At 36.5% G+C, this 16,033-nt stretch overlaps 1 protein-coding gene across 4 annotated transcripts in view; it reads right to left on the reverse strand.

Annotated features, from left to right (window-relative positions):
* The window catches only part of Dmxl1 (Dmx like 1), a 137,999-nt gene that overhangs the window by 80,485 nt on the left and 41,481 nt on the right, over positions 1 to 16,033 (reverse strand). For all 4 annotated transcript variants that reach the window (XM_048419177.3, XM_048419176.3, XM_048419178.3 and 1 more), the window contains exons 11-17: positions 15,657 to 15,910; positions 14,862 to 15,546; positions 14,650 to 14,771; positions 10,548 to 10,637; positions 10,368 to 10,470; positions 8,544 to 8,663; positions 7,729 to 7,950 (exon numbers count right to left, since the gene is read on the reverse strand). In XM_048419177.3, the coding sequence (XP_048275134.3) occupies positions 7,729 to 7,950; positions 8,544 to 8,663; positions 10,368 to 10,470; positions 10,548 to 10,637; positions 14,650 to 14,771; positions 14,862 to 15,546; positions 15,657 to 15,910 (1,596 nt within the window). The remainder of the gene's footprint in view (positions 1 to 7,728; positions 7,951 to 8,543; positions 8,664 to 10,367; positions 10,471 to 10,547; positions 10,638 to 14,649; positions 14,772 to 14,861; positions 15,547 to 15,656; positions 15,911 to 16,033) is intronic.

Raw genomic sequence — 16,033 nt, forward strand, 5'->3', positions numbered from 1 at the left:
CATGCACACACACACACACACACACACACACACACACACACACACACATACACACACAAATATATAAAGAGGAATACTACAAAAACGTCACCAAAACCTAGAATTAAAAATGAATTCAGAATATTTATTTCAATCCTTACATTTTATAGGTTAAAGCCCCAACAACCTGACAATCTACATTAAATGTGTTCTAACTAAACTGAACAACTGTACTATAAAGGATTATTGAAAACTTAGTTATTATCCTGATTCTGCACCCATTTGCTAGTTTTATACCTATGTATCTCATTTTAAAAATATCAATATATTTTTGCCATGATTCTCTAGCTCCATATTCTTCATATTTTTCAATATAAGTATGACTGCCCAAGCTTATGGTCACTTTAAAGGTATTTTTAAAAACAAATTTTATTAGATGACAATTTCATGCTTGTACTGCAAGATATTCTGATTTTCTCCCTCCTCACCTTCTCTTTTCTTTCTCTCATCAGTACCATCCACCCAACCACCTCCACCAATGTCTTTCCTAAGTTCATGACTTTCTGGTGCGGGAGTATTGTCCGTAATCTGTCAATCATGTTTTAAATAAACGCTGATTGGCCAGGCAGGAGGTGTAGGCGGGAAAAGCAGACAGGAAGTGGAAATAATGCAAGGAGAGCAGGAGAATTCTGGGAGGAGGAAGTTGATTCTTCCCACTCCTGCCCAGACCACCGAAGCAGGATGTGAGCTGCCCCACTGAAAAAGGTACTGAGCCACATGGCTAACATAGATCAGAAAAAAGGGTTAATCAAGATGTGAGAGCTAGCCAGTAAGAGGCTAGACCTAATGGGCCAATCAGCTTTATAACTTATAGAGATCTCAGTGTGATTTTTCTCTGGAACTAAACAGCTGGGGGGTCGGGCAGGACAAAAACACAAACAAGCAGGCCCTCATGTTACATAATGGCGCCCACGTGGATAACTGCATCCACAGAAAGCCTGAGAAAGCTTGGGAAAGACTAGAGTAAATCATTTCAGTTTTCAGCTGAAGCAAGAAAAAAGCTGCACTGTTTTGAAATGCCGGCTTTCTAGGCCTTCCGGCCAGGGAAAACTCTGACTCTTTCAATCAGGCTGTCCTGACTATGAAAACAGTGTTGCAGCTTGCTTCCTGGCAAGGACCTTGAAAAGCAATAGGAGCTTTTGAGTGTTGTCTTCTCCAAATTCCTTAGCAAATTAAAGACCATGTAGTCAGAAAAAGAGAGATATACAGTAAAGAGAGATTCAAAGAGTAAGAAAACCTCTAAATGGTTTACAATGTGTTAAAAATATATGCAGTCTTTAAAAAAAAAGCTTTAAAGCCTTAAAATAAAAAAAGAAAGAAAGAGAGTAGTTGGATGTGGTGGTACACGCCTTTAATCCCAGCACTGGGGAGGCAGAGACAGATGGATCTCTGGGAGTTCAAGGATAGCCTGGTTTACAGAGGGAATTCCAGGACAAAGATATGCAGAGAACCTGTCTCAAAAAGCCAAAAGTTAAAAGTAAAAATAAAAGAAATAGAGGTTAAAATAAAGCCACGTAAAGATGGAAAATACACAGAGAATCTTGATACTGCATACTATTATGCTCTCTTTGAATTGTTTAAATGCTGAGGAAGGAGCAACAGCTGCTAAAAGATAGTGGCTCATAAATGTTGCAGAATTAATCCAAGATAAGTATTTTGAAAATACCTTGGCTTCAAAATTGAAGTCAAAAGGTATGTTACTTTGGAGAAGAGATTTTGCTTTTGTTTCCACAGAAAACGAGAGGCTCTGGATTTATTCAGAGTTAAAAAAAAATCATCTTTGACCAAGGGAGACCACCTGAGAAATCGCCGGTAGGAACTTATGGCCTGATATCAGAGTTCTTCATTCAGAACAGGTTCAAGACTGCTACCTGAGATGATCAAGACTCACAGGATACTTCAGTCAGGACTTGATCATAACTCTAAATTTTCTTTAGGTCTCCATAAGATTATCAGCGCCCCCAGCCAGCTGGAAGTAGTCTGGAATACTACACCCACATTCCCAAAAGGACTATGGATATTTTCCTTTGTTTTTCTTTTTTTAAAAAAAGAGGGGTAAGTGGTATGGGAGAATTGTCTATAATCTGTCAATCATGTTTTAAATAAATGCTGATTGGCCAGGCAGGAGGTGTAAGCGAGAAAACCAGACAGGAATTGGAAATAATGCAAGGAGAGCAGGAGAATTCTGGGAGGAGGAAGTTGATTCCTCCCACTCCTGCCCAGACCACCGAAGCAGCAGGATGTGATCTGCCCCATTGAAAAAGGTACTGAGCCACATGGCTAACACAGATCAGAAAAATGGGTTAATCAAGATGAGAGAGTTAGCTAATAAGTACCCTGACCTAACGGGCCAATCAGCTTTATAACTTACTGAGTCCTCTGTGGTTGATTTTCTCTGGGACTAAACAGCTGTGGGGTACTGGGAGGCACAGAAAACACAAACAAGCCGGCCCATCATGTTACAACTCTCAATTTTGTTTTGTAACCCAACAAGCTTAAACAAGGTCATTTTGTGACACTAGTGGATTAAAACTAGTCATTGGAACCTGGTGAAAGCAGTAACATCCCCCCCCTTTCTGAACCTATCCATAGCAAATAGTTAAGCAGTAAGAGGCTGAGATAACTGAGGTCCTCCTCCAACCATGCTTGACAAACGACAGGCTCATTCATATATAAACCCTTTACAGACACCTGCAGTTACTATGATTTTGTCTTGTACATAAACTGGCATTTCACAGCCTTTCTATCTGTTGGTTTTTATATTCTCATCACCCTGTTCTATAATTTTCCTTGAGCTTTAGAGGGGAGACAATAAATATCCTCTTATCAGTATTTTGTGTAGCCATGTATGTACGCTGACCACTAAGCACCAAAAATAGACTTCTCTTACGAGTACTGCAAACCACCTCAAAACATATGGTGGTGATGGTGACTGCAATCCCTAATGGAGAATTGGATATTATTATTTAGATAAATTGACATAGCATTAAACTGTCTTCTAAATATTTATGTTTATATCCGCAAAGTCTATACTAAAGTATATTTAATAACACTAATCTATTCCTAAGTGAAATTAATACTTTATCAGACTTAAACTAATAATATATACTATTAGTTTCCCAAAATAGGTTGTCAGATCTAAGGGGATATTGATAACTACTTCAGGCTTTGGAAGATGTAGAATCTCTATTACAACAACTCAACTGTGTTACTGTAGAGTAAAATCAAATATATCCAACAGAAGACAAATGGGTATAACGATAAACAGCCAAATTTATTTGTAAAATATAGGTAATGGGGCTAAGGAGACAGCTCAGTCAATTCAATGCCTAATGCACAAGTACAAGGATCTGAGGTTGGGTATTGAGAACCCATGTAAAAAGATGGACAGGAAACACATCAATTAGGAAGCTAATTGTAAAAAAAACAAACAAACAAAAAACCACAACTATTTAAAAGACTTTAAATGAAATTATCCTATATATGTGGACAGTGTCACTCCCAGAATAAATAAAATGATAGGCGAGGTATATCTCCTTATGAGCTCTTGGTCAGAGAAGTCCTAGAGGTCTACAAAACTATACAGTATGTATCGCCGTTGTCCTTGATTACCCACCATTACTAAACACTGTCACTCTATTGCTGAAGACACTACATGCACTGGTTGCAGGATATAGAGAAATAAAATTCAAACTGTCCAGGTAAATTCCTCCACAGTAGTGAGCTTGCACAATGTGAAGATGCTATGCAGGAGGCTGTGTAAGAAAAGACATTAACAGTCTTACCCAGCTCTGAATCATAAATGTTATAATACAGACCTATCACGCAAAATATGCCGGTTTCTAATAGTGGCATTACTGTTAGAGCGTTAACTAAATGCTTACTGATTGGATTTGAAGGCTACTCTACAGGAGAAAATTTTATGCCCTGTACGATAATTCTACGGAAAAGACCATGAGTGGTATCTATTATTATTATTTTGCTAAATGGTCATGCTATCAAATTGCCATTTAAATCTTTATGTTTATACCTATAACCTACGCTGCTCTGAACCTTGATCAGAGAAAGCCTCTTCTTGGAGTGGGCAGTCAATGGAATGATGCACAATTGGTGATAAGAGACTAAGTACTCAGCCCTAAATGAGATACTTATATCAACTCCCCTCTTCCCAAGCTTATGAAATATCATTGAAGAGAAGGGAAAAAGAATCTACGAGTCAGGTGAAGGATGGGGAGCTTTGTAAAATACTACTTTCTGGATATGACATGGCTATCACACTCATGAACTCAAGCAGCTGTGGTTACTTGCACAAAATCAAATCAGCCAAAATTCTGGCATAGATGGATAGATGGTATCCAGGTACTTACTACTCCTTATTGAAGATGTGGGGAATTCTAATACCTCATATGTATGAACATATGGGCAGGACTAACTGGACTAAGTGGGTTACTTAAAAAAATAAAAAGTAAAAAAAGGACATACAGTGGGAAAGGGGCATGTTAGAATGGATATAGATGGAGTTAAAGGAGGAAAATAGGGGTTATATATGATCATATTCATTGTATATGAATGAAATAGCCAAGAATAAAATTAGAGTGGAAAGAAAAAAAGTAGAAATAGGAGCTCCTTAGCTTTCTGGGGAAGAAGTGGATAGAAAGAAGTAGCTCCCTGAAACTCAAAGACTGGCCTAGTGAGCTTCAGGTTTAGTGCGAGACCTCACCTTGGAAAATAAAGAAAGGCTAGAGAGAGAGAGTTCATCAGCAGTTAAGAGCTCACACTGCTCTTGCAGAAGGCCTAAGTTTGATTCTCAGCACCCATGTCAAGGAGCTTACTATCACTGGAATCTCTAGCTTTAGAGATCAGGCTGGTTTTCATAAACACCTGCATTCATATGTGCATACCCCAGAGATATACACATAATTAAAAATACATCTTCAAAAAAATAGAAAATAATTGAGGAAAGATGGCAGATGTAGGTCCTGGGAATGTAACTCAGATTAACTCTGACTGTCAGTCCTACCAGCAAATACCTTTACTCACTTAACCATCCACAAGCCTCTATCACATTTTGAAATTCATTTCATATTAACTGTCAAGAAATTCCAAAGTCTTAAACAAATGTAACATTACATTAGGATCATCAATTTCTTTGAGCTGAATAAAAAACATTTTTAATCCTTTCCAAGAGAATTAACTAACTAAATAAATAAAACTCATACTATAAAAAAAACATTCCCACTATATGTCCTCCAAACACCGTTTTATTTTTAATAGGGTTTCATTATATAACCCAAAGGCCTGGAATCTGCTATGTAGACAAGACTGGCATTGAACTTGCAGCAGTTCTGCTTTTGCCTTCCAAATGTGGGAATTATATGAAAGAGCCACCACATTTGAGTACATGCTAATAATTTTATGAAATAAAACAAATCCTGTTTTTCCACACAACTTCTAAATTAGGCCAAAGAGTTGTCCTAATATATCTTTGATTTCTCTATTTTGCTATTTTACTTTAATTGGACTTCAACAATGAAGACCTATTTTGTTATAGCTAGTAACAGAATTCTGCCAATAATAAAATTACTCTTTTTCAAGGTTTAACTTTGCTTACATTGATGCTTGCATATATGGCAACAACCCGAACTCCTAAAACTTTCACCTTTCACAAAGATTAAGTACCTGATAACAGTATTTGTATTTTAGGCAATCTGTCAAAAGAATGAGACGTAGCAAAGAACACGAACACATTCTGAGTATGAAACTCAAAGAATGAATGACTAAAACCATGGATGTTGTTATTGGTTTTCTTAGGACCTTAGCACACTGGTTCTATACCTGAAAGAACAAGAATCACTAGAGTGCTGGTCATACTTGCTGGCCTCTAACCTAGAATTTGTAATCAAGAGTCACACTTTCATAAGAATCTGATGATTTAAAAAATAGGAGTTTGAAAATACCGTTTGGAGTAAGTATAGTCCCTGCACTTGGGAGGCTGAATAAAAGAATATTTGAGTTGGGGAAATTGAGCTCACTTAAAGAAACTCCTCCTTTTTTTTTCCTACACATTGTCTAAAAAGGTTTTTAATAAAGGTTTTTTTAAAAAATTAATTAATTTATTTATTTATTAAAAATTTCCACCTCCTCCCCACCTCCCTTTTCCCTCATTCTCCCCACCTCCCCCTCCCTCTCTAGTCCTAAGAATAGTCAGGGTTCCCTGGCCCGTGGGAAGTCCAAGGTCCTCCCCCCTCCATCCAGGTCTATAAAAAGTACAAAAATAATGCCTGGCGGTGGCGGTGCATGCCTGTATTCCAGCACTCGGGAGACAGAGGCAGGGAGTTTGAGACCTGACTGGTCTACATGAGCTAGTTCCAGGACTGGTACCAAAGCTACACAGAGAAACCCTGTCTTGAAAAGCCAAACAAACCAAAACAAACAAATGAACAAAAATTGAAAGGCCTTGTATCTTGTCTTGTATTCTTGATACATATATGTGAAATACCTGGAAGGCTTAGATCAGATCACTGGGCACTAAGCTACTGTGCATGAATCAGTTATTTCAATGCTAACAAGTCATGTTATGCTGCTGCTCCTGGTCTGGAAACTGCACTCTCAAAACCACTGTCTCGGAATAAGGGAACACTGCAGGAACCCTATACTGTCTACCTTAGCACAAGGCTCCAGAAAACTACTGTAACTACTAAAACAGTTGGCAAATAAGGGAAAACTTGCTATTACCTACATTCTAAAACTTTTACTTTGTCTGTGATAGTTTACTTTTTCAACTTGAGGGATTTAGAGTCACCATAGAAACAAACCTCTAGGCAAATTTTTGAGGGATATGGAAAAACCCATTCTAAACATTGCAACAGGATTCCATGGGTTGGGGTTTTGGACTGAATAACAGAATGTGGTGGTTTGAATAAGAATGGTCTACATTTGAATGTTTGGTTCCTAATGGGTAGAACTGCTTAGGAAGGACTAGGAGGAATGGTCTTGTTGGAGGAGGCGTGTCACAGAGGTAGAGGCAGTGACATTTGCTCAACTTGCACCATTCCTGTGTGCTCTATGCTTCCTCCTTTTAGAGCTATGAACTCTCAGGTGCTGCTTCAGCCAACCTGTTGCTTGTTGCCCTAGTGCCCTATCACCCTGCCATGATGGACTCTTAACTCTCTAAAACTGTAAACTCAATTAAATGCTTTCTTTCATAAGTTGCCTTGGTCAATGGTGTTTTACACTGAAATAGAAAAGTAACTAGTAAGACAGCGAGTGAAGTGAGCTGAACAGCGGCTTTCATGTCCAGCTCTCTGCTTCCTGAATGCAGACACTGTGACCAGCTAGTTCAAACTTCTGCCATGCTAGTTTGTACCTTAAAACTGGGAGCCCAAATAAACATTTTCAAGTATTCAGTCCTAGCAGTGAGCAAAGTAGATAAAACTCAAAAATACCCCCAAAATATCATTTTAAAAAAAAAAAAAAGAAATCAGTATTTCCAATACAACTTGGCTGGAAAATGTCATATAACTTGAAAACAGAGTAAGAAATTTAAACTTTCAATTTCAGGTTCTCAATAGAATTATTTCCATTTCTGCTCTGTGTGTATTTAAGAGTAAGTTACAGCATTTACTTTGAGGAACACTGTAAGCAGCCAGGTTTTACAAAGCTGGCTTAGTCTCTGGGAGATGTACAGACCTGCTGAAGGCTGGACACTGATGATCTCCACCCCTTCTGGCAGGTCCAGCTCTTTGCTGTACACCATTTCAGAGGACAGGGACAGCTTGCTGGTGGTCTGGAGATTTGCTCTGCATGCCTGGAATCTCTGTGAAAATGGAGAGAGAATCTTCTCTGGAGAAGAGGAATAATGTTCTTCTGGTACCCAAATAGCTTCTGATATTTTTGTGTCTGTTCTTTCATCTGTACAACAAACAAACAAACAAAAAAGAACCAAATTCTGAGCAGGAACTCTAGAAGAGTAAATATTGTAACTGCTACTTTTAAATACATAGCTAAAATATAAAATTGTAGACACTATATATAGGAAGACAGTAAGAAAGGTGTTTTACTTTTGGTATTCTAAATAAATTGCAATTATTACAATAAATAAGAATGATTTCAAAATCTAATTCTAAACAATGGAAAAGGAGACATAGGTAAGAAGGATAACAGAGGAAGAGGAAGAGAGGAAAGGGAAGATATACTCAAGTAACTAAACACATTTATAAAAAGTTAATGAACCCATTATTTTGTATAAGTAATATATAATATTAACAAATGATATTATTTACAAGAATAACTATGCTTTTACAAAACCATTTTTCAGTTAAATGTATGTAGGATTTTGTAAACTATGTAATAAAGTAAAAATTTTTTTCTTACAAAGAAAAAAGCCCTAAACTTTTCTAATTGTACATGTATACTTTCTTAAAACGTAAGTCTACTTGAATCTAAAAACAAAACAAAACAAAAACAACAACAACAAAAAACCCCACACAAATGAAGTAACTTACCCAGTGAGACAGGAATGGACCTTAAGTGTAAATCCCACATATGTAACAGTGAACGATTGTCTTGAGTGCACTCTATCACAACCAGGTAGAACTTTTCAGAAAATCCATGAGGTGAATTGTCTGTTGACATCAAATGGATAAGATAGTATACTAAATATACCAAGTTAAAGTGTCTTTTCACTATTTTAGAGAAAAAATCTTAAAAAATGCAAAGCAACATTATAGAATGTATTCGATGGTGTTAGCAAATGACTTAGCATTATCATGAAATTCTAATTATATACACGCTATAGTCAAATTTTATTTTCAAAGTCTAAATTTTAAGTGTTGAATTTGAACATTTTAACCTTAAAAAGCCCTATTACAAGTCACTAACACTGAACTGTTTACAGTGATATCCTAGTAGGTAGGACATTGCTAAAGAGATAGAAACTATGTAAGACAACATGGTACGTTAGAACAATATATCACAATAAAAATTATATTGTTAAAACCTTCCAAGGTAGCTAGAAGTGCCTTTGACCCCAGCACTCAAGAGACAGAGGCGGGTGAATCTTTGAGTTTGAGCCCGGCCTGGTTTACAAAGCAAGTTCCAGGATGGCCAAGGCTACAGAGTCTGGGAAGGGGTGTAACAGTGACATGTGGGCCTTCCAAGGTAAGTTACATACAAAAATGTTGTCCTTTTTTTGTTTTTTGTTTGTTTGTTTTTTTAAGACAGAGTTTCTCTGTGTTACAGGCCTAGCTCTTCTGAAACTACCTTTTGGAGACCAGGCTAGCATACGGCTACAATGTCCAGAATTTAAAAAGTACATGAAAAAAGTATAGTTTCACAGTTCATGAAATCTCATGGAAAATAATGAAAAGTTAACTGAAACCACAGTAAGAAACTACCAACAGTAAGGTACAGAAATCTAGGGAATACTTTTCAAAAGAGAAGTGGGTATTGCAGAAGAAAGTATTTGTAAGAAAAAATCTGGAACAAATAAATAATATAGCTAATATCATCTGAGACTTAATAACTGACTTGATTGATACAGTGTAACTGCTTACTGAATTTTAGTCTTCAGGAGAGAAATAACCCAGTTTGGTTTGCCTGTGTAATTAAAACTGATAGTCAAGAAATTTTAGCCCTTTTTTTTCAACTTTTCTTCATGCAAGTTAACAATAAGATAAGGTAGCTAATTAAAAAGAACTTTTATTATAAATTTTTATTATACATATATTTATATTACTTAAGACACTATCTAATAATTACCATTTTAAATATTTATTTCTTTAAATTATGGGCTTCTACAAAGTCAAGTGTCCACATTTTTCAAATCAATACACCTATGTAAAGAGCACTCACTTGCTCACAGATTCCATCTACTGTGTTCTTAAAGTACATGTTACTGGGCTGGGGAAAGGGCTCAATTGTACAACACTAGCTTAGCTTGATTAATCACCAGGACAGCTTAAAAAAAAAAAAGTCTAGGAAAGAGATCAGGTAGTAGGGAGGAACTAAGAGGAAATTAGCTTAAATTTGATTTGTTTTTTGTTGTTTGTCTATTTCCTGGTTAAGAGTAAAAAGAAAGGCTACACGTCTATATTCAAGCTATTCAGGAAGCTAAGGCAACAGGATACCTTGAGCAGGGAATTTCAAGGCCAGCCTAGGCTACTAATAATACATATAAATAAATGCACACATTCATAGACAGAAGAAAGAGATAACAGTATTTATGTTAAAAAATCAACCTGAAATACAACTTGAGATGTATTAATTTATCTTTATAAACTACGTAACATCAGCTGCATATTTCTCATCACATCAAAATTTTTCCTTACCTGGATCCAATAAAATGCTATCTTTCCCCAGACTTTTCTTCTCAAGGTTATTCAAAATGAAATCTTCTTGAAAAACATGAAGCAACTGGGTTTTTCTGCCATGCTGAGATAAATAAATACCAATATAAATTGACATATATGTTATTTACCTAATCCTAAATAGCAGAAAATAATACTTACAAGCTTGGTAATGGGATCTAATGCAATAATGCAGCCTGGCCTGGCTGTTGACTGCTGACTGACGATGTTAAACACTTCACCAACATATTTCTGTTAAAAAAAAAAATTTCCTTTAGTAAACAAATCCAAAAGTAACTAAAAACAAATATGACATATTTCAACCACAATGAAGATAATACGAATTCAATTAGATCTAAACATATTTTCTTGTAGCACGAATTCTAGTTGGTCTTAATAATAAACACTCAGAGTCAGATATTAGGAGGTAAAAGCTGAAGGATCAGAGAAGCAGTGCAGCCAGTCAGTAGAGAGATCTTTACCTCTCCCAAATACTCAGACTGAAAGGGTGATCCTGTCCTCGGACTGCATCTCTAGACTGCACCTGTCACCACCAAATCTCAGGCTGCAATGAGTTCCTGTCTATCTGGCCTTATATTCCTCTCTCCTCCCAGCCATAACACTCCTATATCCACTTCCCTAGTGCTGGGATTAAAGGCATGCACCACCACTACCCAGCTCCCAAGTGCTGGGATTAAAGGTATATTCCACCACTCCCTGACTTCTAGTGGCTTAGCTCTGCACTCTGATCTTCAAACAAGCTTTATTTGTTAAAATACAAACAAAATATCACTAGTTTCTCTCAACCATAAACATTATAGGATTTTAATTTACAGAAATTACACAGAAATGAATAGAATTACAGCTCAATAGGTATAGAGGGGTGAAAAAAGGCAACACTTGGCAACTTAGGGAAAAATATTTTATACCAAACAAAGTGAAAGACTGCCTTCAACATTCTGGATATCCTCTAAGCAATGCTTTTAAAATATTAGTCTTTCAGAATAACATATTTGTTTAATTTGTTGTTATGCTGAGAATAAAACCCAAGGCCCTGTGGATGCTTAACATACTATCTTTCACTGATCTACAGCCCCTAAGAGTCTCCTTATTAGCCACCATAAGGATAGTTTCTCTATTTTGATAAATACTCTACTTAAATTTCAAGGTAACGTGGTGGGGGGGAATGTGGGGGGGTGTGGGTGTGTGTTTGTTAGTGGCACCAAGAATAGAACTCAGGGTCTTACTTAAACTAAATCAAGTGGTCTACCAACCAACTCAAAGGAGCTAAAACGTTAATTTTAACGTAGAGAAGACAGCTAATGATGTAAGTTAGCATCTTGTTTCTATAGGCTGATTTTTAAAAAGAATTAAATTTTAAAAATTATGTGTTATGTATGTATGGATATGCGCATGTAAATGCAGGTATCTGCAGAGGATCAGCAGTACTGAATACCCTGGAGCTAGACCTTCAAGTGGTTGTGATGCTGCTAGTACTGGGTCCTTAGAAGAGCAGCAAGTGCTCTTAGTTGCTGATTCACCTTCCAGTTCCCTTTCCCACCATTCCAACTTTTTTGTTGTTATAACTGTGAGTATGTGTGGGGGAAAGAAGAGGAGAGACAAAGTGACAGAGAGACAGCGAGCAAGAGCCAACATTCATGTGTCACAGTATCTCTAAGGACGTAGGAGGGCAACCTTGGGTGTTAGGCCTTGTCGTCCACCTTACTGTAAACCAAACTAACTGGTTAGCAGGTTTCTTACAGATATATGCACTACAGTGCCCAGCTTTTGTGTGGTTTCTGGATCAGGCTTGTGCAGCAAACACTCCGCCCACTAAGTCATATCCTTAGTTCAATATGCTGACCTATTGAGTCACTGTGAAATTCAGTGTTCATTTCTTAGTTTTGACATATTTAACCTTTCAATAGCATTTGACCCTAGTGATCACTCTCTCCTATGAATACTTCATTGAGCTTCTACAAAATACCATATAAAACATATTTTAATAATACAATTACATCTACCTCTGCAATTTTAAATTTGTCAGTACTCCTTATTATCATTATGTTTTTATTTTGTTTTTAAATAGAGGTCTCTCTACATGATTCTGGCTGTTCAGGAACTCACTATGTACTAGGTTGGCTAGAAATTCAGAGGTCCACCTGTCCCTCCCTCCCAAGAAAGGCATGTGCCACCACACCTGGCCTCAGTTCATTTTATATCTTCAGTCCATACTTTCTTCTAAACCCAAAAGGCAACTTTATTGAATCGCTTGGATGGCAAACAGGCATCTCAAAACAAGTATGTCAAAAGAGGGATCTTAAATACCCCAATTCTTCCAAACCTTCTAGCTGTACATTCTTCCATATTTCAACCATAGCAATGCTACTTTACATCTAAAATCCTGTCCAATCCTAACTACATACCTTCAAAATACATTTAAAATTAAGCTACTTTTCAGCATTTCTAACATTAACCCTCATAACCATTCTAGACTTCATATCATTCTCCTAGACTAGGGTGACAGCTTTTTAAATTGGTCTCTCTTATTCTATTTTTTCTTTTCTTCTTTTTTTTTTTTTTTGAGATAGGGTTTCTCTGTAGTTTTAGTCATTCTACTTTTTTTTCACACATAGTGGCATCACAGTTGTCATAGTGACCTATTTAAAAAAACTACATAAAATAATTTTCACATGGGCATAACTTTCAATGGTTTCTTGTTGTGAAATATTCCTTTACACTGTGAAGATATGTCACTGTGATTGCCTTAATAAAAAGCTAAATAGCCAAAAGCTAGGCAGGACTTTGGGGGCAGAAAGAATGCTGGGAAGAAAATGAAGATGCCAATGAGACACAGAGGAAGCAACATGGGCATTACAAATTAAAGGGAACCCAGTCATGTTAAAAACAAAAAAAGATTAAAAGATTTAAAAGATATGGGTTAATTTAAGTTATAAGAGCTAGTTAGAAACAAGCCCAAACTATTCATAATTAAATGAGTGTCTGTGTGGTTATTCGGGAGCTAGATGGTGGGACAGAGAAAGACTTGCTATAGTTTTTAATGTCATTAGGCAGAAGTCCAAGTTACCGGGATAAACTATAAGGCCCTCAGAGGATCTGAGCAGCTTATCTTTCTGTCTTAATTCCTGACTACTCTGTTTACTTTAACCCACAATGATCTCCTTAGTGTGCTATTATATAACCAACATGTTTTGGCTGTAGGGTCCATGAACAGGTCAACTTTCCTTTTGGATAACTATTCCTGTAGACAGATGTCTAGGTCACTCTACTCCTTCAAATCTTTATAGTTTTTCCATACACAGTAACTTAAGGGACTCTCCCTACTTCCTTTGCAACATTGTTTCTCTCCACAGAACTCATTAATCAATGCATTTTTATTTAGTTCTCTTCAGCCAGCTACATCTTGCTTCTCTACAATGAACTTTGTGGTATCAGCTTGATTTTTCACAGCTAAATTCTCAGCAGTTAAAACAGTATCTAATAAACAAAAGGTCCTCAATAAATGTCTTTCTCTACTAAATAATGTGTATGTATATATATATATATATATACATATACTTTGCAAAAAAACACTGTGTTTTGCAAAATTATACTGAAAAAAGAACTTAGCATTAAGCAGACTAGAATAAACCAAGGGCTCTACTACTTTACAATCTGAACAATAAAACAGCAAGTGACTGTTAGTTCCTTAAGCCAGAATCTCCTAAACAGGAAGCTTAGGCACAGCCTGAAGGCTGCCTCGGGAGGTATTTAAAAACACCAAATAAACATGCTGTCAAATTGGAACACATAGGAATCTGAAGTAGGGTCTCTTACACAGTAAATGGCATCCAAAAACTTGCCAGAGCTGCAACCAAGCTGTGGCCATTTTCTTTTCATGTTTAACACTGAAATTCCACTTTAACTAAACAGAAACCAACAACTAATAAAAGGTAGTCCCCATTTATTTCTGAGCAAAGAAGCACATAACTAGACTTTCTTTTTTTTTCTTTTTGGTCAGAAGGAGGGGCTGGGACTTAAACTAATGGACCACAGCATGTTAACATATGTACTCAATCCAGAGCTAAACACCCAACCTAAAACGATGAAAGGGCTTAACTCAAAATCACTATAGAAGTGAATGTGAAAAAAAAATATAGCAAAAAGAATACACTTATCTGTCATGAATTATAGGTCACAATTCTAGCACAGGTCAAGAAAGTATAGATAAAGTATCTGAAAACATCATAAAACTAGTACTTACAGAAATTTCAGGGTTGGAAAGCTCATATAAAAGTTTCTTGGCATCAATAACTGCTTCATATAACCTCAGATACTGTCCATCACTAGCTACAAAGCATGCACTAGGAGAGTTGCAGTATGCACCTAGAAAGTATTTATAAACATTTAAAATTTAACTTTTGAGCAAGAGTGCCTGAAAATAAAATTACTAAAATAAAATCATAGTATGCTTACCTAGACAATAACTGGGTATAAGAGTAGGGAGCCATGCCACATTGGAAAAGGCAGAAACATGAAGAGAATTAATCCGGGCCAGCTCAGATACTCCTCCAGAAAAGGATAATGGCCCAACTGGATCCACCCTCCAAAGAATGAGCTCACTATAAATTGCATTGGGATCTTGAAATGCCATATCAACATTGTTTTTATTTTGCTGAGTCAAGGAACAGTCTTCAGTATTTACAGTGTCATGAGCATGCTTTTGGTTACCCACAGTTGGTGTCCTTAATGCATTATGATGTGAAGTTGTCAGTAGTAATGGTAATACTGAGTGGCAAGCTAAATCATTAAGATGAAAACGATGACCACAATATCTGGATTTGTGAGAAATACTAAGAACTGTAGAAAAAGCAGATTCCTCAGCAAAACTAACCAGCCACTGATTCAAAGATCCATCAGCATGCTTTGAAATCATCATAACATTAGGAGTAAAAATACTTAATTTTAAACTGTTTGATGATTTACTGTGAACAGATGAGATAAGCATTGATGTGGAACGAGTGAGGCCAGAAGGTTTCTGTTTTCCTTGTTGAATAGCCAGGTCAACATTCTTCGTACAGGCATACATAACTATGCTCTTACAGAGAGAGTTTGCATCACCTGTGGGGAAAGCTACAGGTATTCTAGAAACAAAGGACACCTAGAATTAAGAAAGTAAGCATTAGAACATATAATTACATAAAAACATATTACAAAAAGTTTTCACACAAAGAAAGAAGTAACTCATCATAGATGATTAACAAACAATACCTGTACTTGACGAAACATACCAGGCTGGTACTCATCCAGCCAATCTACATGCCAAACTAGTAAAGAGCCATCCATGGGATGAATACTGAAAAGCATGTCTGCATTTTTACTCCATTCAGACAGAAGCACTTCAATCTGATGATCGATGGCAGCTGACGATAATGGTGTAAAACTTGAGTTTGGTAACATTTTATCTTCACCTAATTCCTTTTTCTCATGATTTATTTTTAAATCATCAACATCATCATCCATTTCTATAAGCAAAAGAGTTCATGAACCAAGTAAATACAATAAAGCTATCACTACAAATTAAGACAGAATTTTCTAAATGAATCCAAAGCAAGAAACCATATTTTCTGTATTAACAAGAAATAAGG

Source organism: Myodes glareolus, chromosome 13, assembly GCF_982192425.1.
Source record: "Myodes glareolus chromosome 13, mMyoGla1.1, whole genome shotgun sequence".
In the NCBI taxonomy this organism is placed as follows: Eukaryota; Metazoa; Chordata; class Mammalia; order Rodentia; family Cricetidae; genus Myodes; species Myodes glareolus.